This window comes from Gymnoscopelus braueri (assembly GCF_963280865.1).
Source record: "Gymnoscopelus braueri genome assembly, chromosome: 18".
Lineage (NCBI taxonomy): Eukaryota > Metazoa > Chordata > Actinopteri > Myctophiformes > Myctophidae > Gymnoscopelus > Gymnoscopelus braueri.
The window spans coordinates 9,584,391-9,590,390 of NC_137618.1; the positions used below are offsets into that span (position 1 = coordinate 9,584,391).

A 6,000-nucleotide genomic window follows, 5' to 3' on the forward strand; every position below is an offset into this window, starting at 1 on the left:
TTCTTCAGATGACTTTTCTTCCTTTGGAGGCATCCATGGGCATGGTTTCCACGGCAACACAGGCCCCCCTCGTCTTGGCCCCAGTGGATTCCCCTCAGCAGCAGGAGGTAAACAGAGTTTTCCCCATTACTCTATCGCTGTCTAGTTCAGTTGCCATGACTCACTCAATGCTAGTGTAGTGGGCCAGAAACACCTATGCAGGAGATTAAGAAAGGCCTCTGCAGAAAATGATGATTCATGATGAAAAGCATACAAAGTAGTTAGAGTACAGATACTTTGTTTACTCTTACTCTGCTTACTTACTTAAAGTAAATGCAGTGGTGTAAAGTAACTAAGAACATTTACTCAAGTACTGTACTTAAGTACAATTTTGAGGTACTTTTAATTTACTGTATCTCCAATTGTCTATACTTTTACTAGACCCTCCAGAAAAACGCAGGCAAAAATCCTTGATTATGCGGGCTAAAACACTTGATTATGCGGGCTAAAATCCTAGAAATATTGAAATTTGCTAAATATGTCAAAAGTTCCGAAATATGCGGAAATATGCGATGCGAAGCGCATATTATGCGATGCGATGCGCATATTATGCGATGCGGCCTTTTTGAAAAAACATTACCCCTGCATAATTATGTGCCATTTTGCTGATTATGCGGTAAATTATGCATAATCGCATTTTTCTAGAGGGTCTATTTTACTTCTACTCCACCACATCTCAGAGGCAAATATTGTACTTTTACTCCACTACAATTATTTGAAAACTTTAGTTACTAGTTACTTTGCAGGTATAAATTATTACGTTATAAAACATATATTAACCACTTTAGCCCTATTTTAAACCTAGGCTATTTGGAAATAGCCGATCTACAAGCTCAGATAGAGCAAGCAAGGTTGTATAGCCTGCTATTTTCAAACATTTTAGTACTTTAACTTTTGGTACTTTAAGTACATTTCGATACCAATACTTTTGTACCTTTACTCAAGTAATAATAATAATACATTTTATTTATAACGCACTTTACATTCTCACGAATCTCAGAGTGCTACAATTAAAAGCAAGGCATAAAAACAGCATAGGCAACAAAACAATTACGATAGACCCAACTAGGCTAAACTAAAGGGCCAAAATTTTGAAATTAAAACTTAGTACGAAAAACAAACAAAGTCCATAAAATTAGAAAAATGCTTTTTTTAAAAGGTAGGTTTTTAGTCCATTTTTAAAGGCATCAGTGGACTGCTGTGCTCTCAGGTGGTCTGGGAGGGCATTCCACAGACATGGGGCTGTGTGACAGAAGGCCCGGTCGCCCATGGTGCGGAGGTTGGTGTCAGGGACAACAAGAAGGTTGGTGTTGTTTGAGCGGAGGCTTCGGGTGGCGGGTTTTGGGGTGAGGAGTTCTTTGAGGTAGGGGGGGCGTTGCCGTAAATGCATTGATGGGTGAAAGGGAAATCTTGTATTCGGTCCTGAAGGAGATGGGGAGCCAGTGAAGTGAGGTGGGTGTGATATGGTCATATTTTCGCACTCTCATCAGGACCCTAGCAGCGCTGTTTTGGATGTATTGGAGCCTTTGGAGGCTCTTGCTATGGGTCCCGATGAGTAGTGCATTGCAGTAATCCAGCCTGGAGTAGAGTACATTTTTAATTCCGGACTTTTACTTACAGAGTACTTCTGCATGCTACTCAGAAAAACATTTGAGAAAATGGCCACGAAGGGAGGCTCCTGGCTCCCACAGGAGATTGATTGGACACAAGAGGCAGATCATGATCGAGTTTTTTACCCCCTTTCTATCCCAATTGTTTTTATTTTGCCAATTCATTCCTCCCCACAAACATTTCTGTGTAGCCACTGCTGTTGTATCCTACTGGCTCACCATGCCAGAGAGGTGCCCCCACCAGGAGGACGAAGCGATTGCGTCCTACTCCTCCCGTTCAACATTCCCTGGGGGTCCTTGGCACGAAAAAGTTTGAGAACTGCTGATTTAGAAGGCATTTGTAGAATTGGCCTCAGGTCTTAAAGGGATTGTAGGCAACATTAAGCCTACATTTTAAAATATTTATATATATATATTTTGCATTTTCCCCCTCTATCAGCCACTATATAATGATGCTGGGGTGTTTTTTTTTTTTTGAAACACAGTCCTCTTTCTGAAATCCGTATTTTCCCTACAATTTATGTTTTGACATCCGGGTATCCGGGACGTAAATGCATGGACGCGCATGTGCGCGTCCGTGCGTGTCCGTGCCCGTGTGAAGTGTTCGGGTGAAACCGAATGGGACTAAGTGCAGCCGACAAAAATGGAACGAGCCGCCATTGTTTTCTCTGTAGGCAGTTTATACTTCTTACTTTCGGTTTTAAAACGCTCTCAAACTTCTTTTTTGAGGTACGGAATTTACTTTTAAGATAGCGTTTGGATGGAATTCAGTTGTTTAACTTCATATATGTGGTCAATTTATCATGAAAGAGCCTATTTTAAAAAAAAAATCAGAGAACCGGCAGGGGCGGGCAGTGACATGCATTGTATCCGAATAAAGCAACCTATTTTCGGCATGGCCCGTTTAGAAGTCCCCCCTGCGTCACCCCCTGGTGGTCGGGGAAACGAAATGCTGATGAGGAGGTGGGTGCGGTGTTTGACAATAGTTTTTTAATTTTTTTAATCTCTGAACTCGCCTACAATCCCTTTAACTCTTAGTTCTAGCTTCACTACACTGGCTCCCGGTTGTTTTTAGGATTGATTTTAAAATTATTTTACTAGTTTACAAAGCTCTAAATGGTCTGGCACCTTCCTACCTCTATGACTGCCTGCCTAGATATGCTCCAAACCGTCCCCTCAGGTCTTCAAGAGCTGACCTGCTCGAGGTGCCTACAATGACATATAAAAAACACGGTGAAGCAGCATTCTGCTTCTACGGACCGACAGCATGGAATAAACTCCAATTACACCTAAGACAGGCAGCCTCTGTGGATAGCTTTAAAGCACAGCTCAAGACCTACTTCTTCACTCTTGCTTTTAGCTGATTTGTTGGTTGATTTTTTAATCTCTGTGTTGTTGTCCATGTCCTCATTGTATTGCCTGATTCACTGCCCTTTGCTATTATTTTGATGTTGTTTTATGCTTCTGCTTTTCTTTTATGCTTTATTGTTAAATTAGTTGTAACTGTAATTGTATTCTTGCTCTGTAAAGCACTTTGAGCTGCATGTCATGTCATGAAAGGTGCTATACAAATAAAGTTTATTATTAACGGATTAAAGGAAGTCACAGGCTTTAATCAGCCATTTTCCAGCCTCTATTACGGTGATGATGATGATGATGATGATGTCTATCTATCCTCAGATTACTTTTCTTCAGATGACTTTTCTTCCTTCGGAGGCATCCATGGGCATGGATTCCACGGCAACGCAGGCCCCCCTCGTCTTGGCCCCAGTGGATTCCCCTCAGCAGCAGGAGGTAAACAGAGTTTTCCCCATTCCTCTATCGCTGTCTAGTTCAGTTGCCATGACTCACTCAATGCTAGTGTAGTGGGCCAGAAACACCTATGCAGGAGATTAAGAAAGGCCTCTGCAGAAAATGATGATTCATGATGAAAAGCATAAAAAGTAGTTAGAGTACAGATACTTTGTTTACTCTTACTCTGCTTACTTACTTAAAGTAAATGCAGTGTAAAGTAACTAAGAACATTTACTCAAGTACTGTACTTAAGTACAATGTTGAGGTACTTTTACTTTACTGGAGTATCTCCAGTAAATTTAGCTTTAAACCAATGCAAACTGTCCCCAGCGGAATTCGTCTCTCCTCCAGTGGACTTCTCCTCCTTCTCTTCTTTCTCCTTGAGGAGTATGGATGGGACAGATGGCATGGGAGGAGGGATGGGCAACTTCAAATCCGTTTCCACCTCCACTCGCATCGTCGGCGGCAAATGCACCCCCACCCAAAAGTACAGTTTTCTTCCTTTTTGCCAAAATGAGCAGACCTGGGTCAAGTTGCATATCGTTGTTGTCGGGCAGAAACCACTTATCTCCGTATTCTGACTTTTTGTGTTTTTTTGTAAATTAACGCCCGACTTGATCATACTACAGCGTCACACAAAAGCATCAAAAGTAGCAGATCCACAAGCGACACGTTTTTTAGCTTGTAGATCTGCTATTTTTCAAATTGAATCCTGAAAAGTAACAGTCTTGGACTTTCACCCGACAGAGACGATATAAAGGATCTCTGCTCAATGTACAGTATGTGGTTAGCTGTCACGAATAGTGGTGGCTATTGACTTTTTTTTGTTGTTGTAAGAAACAAGAAGTACAGTCACAAGAAACAAGAAGTACAGTCACAGTAAAACTTTCAGTGAACTTGGGTTCACTGAAAGTTTTACTGTGACTGTACTTCTTGTTTCTTGTGAGTAATTTTGAGTCTCATGCAGTAGTAGTTATGACCCATCTGGTACATCATGTGGCCAGATAGATAGATCGATATATATAGATCGATAGATAGATAGATTGATTGAATATTTTATTAGACAGAAATGCAAAACAGCATGGGTACAGTCAAACACCAAAAAAGTCCTTGCAGTCTTGTTTCCATTGTGGTCCTATGAATAAATAAATAAATAAAACTACACCCGTTTTTAATAGCCCGGCCATAACCGATATTTTAACCCAGTTGTTCTCAAACTCTTTCATGTAAAGGACCACCCAAATTGATATGTGTTTGGCAGGCGGACCCCCATCTGAAAATATTTTGTGCCAGGGACCCCCAGAATAGAAGATTTGTGTTAAAAAAGGCAAAATTCTCCAAAACATTTTGGAGATTTTCCCCAAATTTTCTAAAATAGCAGACGTACAAGCTCGAAGCGCAGGTAACGCGCTGTGCGCTTGTAGATCTGCTCATTTTTAATAGCCAATGTATAAATGGATGAAGTGGTCTAGTGCCAATCATATAAGATTTACATGATAATAATAATAAATTAAGCCTACCAACCAGCCTATCATAAACCACCAACCGTACAGTTTTTGCTCGGCAATAGAAGTATAAGGGGCAGCAGTGAATTGAAAAGCAAGATGAAGTGATGTTTTTCTTTATTCGATTTAACTGTGTGTGTGTGTGTGTGTGTGTGTGTGTGTGTGTGTGTGTGTGTGTGTGTGTGTGTGTGTGTGTGTGTCTATGTGTGTCTGTGTGTGTGTGTGTGTGTGTGTGTGTGTGTGTGTGTGTGTGTGTGTGTGTGTGTGTGTGTGTGTGTGTGTGTGTGTGTGTGTGTGTGGTCTACAGGATCAAGGAGAACGGGGCAGAGAGAACACAGATTGAGGAGAATGGGGTGCTGAAAACGGTCCTTATCAATGGTAAACACACCCGTTACATGTACAGGTACATGTGGGTACACATTAAGAGTTGCACAATCAAATAGTCACATATGCCTGACCGACATTCTTGTTAAACAGGTGAAAGTCACAAGATTATGTTTTCTTTGCAGTGAAGCGTCTAGTTTCAGGTGCTCGCTCGCTTCTCACCCTGTCGCTCGAGGCATGACATAAAGAACACAGGAAAGAACTGACAATAGGCCTGTGGTTGGGTAGATGGGTTTCACACCATGGCTTGTTGATTATATTGACGATTTCTCAATGATGACAGATAGAAGAGTTGAATTAATGGTCTTTATTGCCAAACACACAGAGATTCGATGTGTCCTCTGGAGTACCCACGGACAGGCAGATATTCATGGTTTTCCGCTCGGCTCTGCATACTCAGTCATACTCATGGTTGTGCTGCGCCCAAGTTATGCCCGGAACAGACAGACAGACAGACAGACAGACAGACAGACAGACAGACAGACAGACAGGTAGGCAGACAGACAGACAGACAGACAGACAAACAGTGCATTTTGAGAATTAATAGATAGTTTATTCTTACTACTTGGGTCATTACATTCAAGTGTTACTGTGTAACACCCATTTTAGTATAGTCTTCTTGACGACACGTCCGCTAGCTCTGGGGTCCGCTAGAACTGCAATTCCCA

General features: G+C 41.5%; 1 protein-coding gene across 1 annotated transcript in view; it reads left to right on the top strand.

Annotated features, from left to right (window-relative positions):
• Positions 1-5,429, top strand: part of fam113 (family with sequence similarity 113) — a gene marked incomplete at both ends in the record, with an annotated part of 30,192 nt that extends 24,763 nt beyond the window's left edge. Inside the window, 4 exons of the mRNA XM_080456689.1 lie at positions 9-107; positions 3,330-3,443; positions 3,795-3,930; positions 5,426-5,429. Of these exons, the coding sequence (XP_080312815.1) occupies positions 9-107; positions 3,330-3,443; positions 3,795-3,930; positions 5,426-5,429 (353 nt within the window). The remainder of the gene's footprint in view (positions 1-8; positions 108-3,329; positions 3,444-3,794; positions 3,931-5,425) is intronic.
• Between the last annotated feature and the right edge of the window lie 571 nt (positions 5,430-6,000).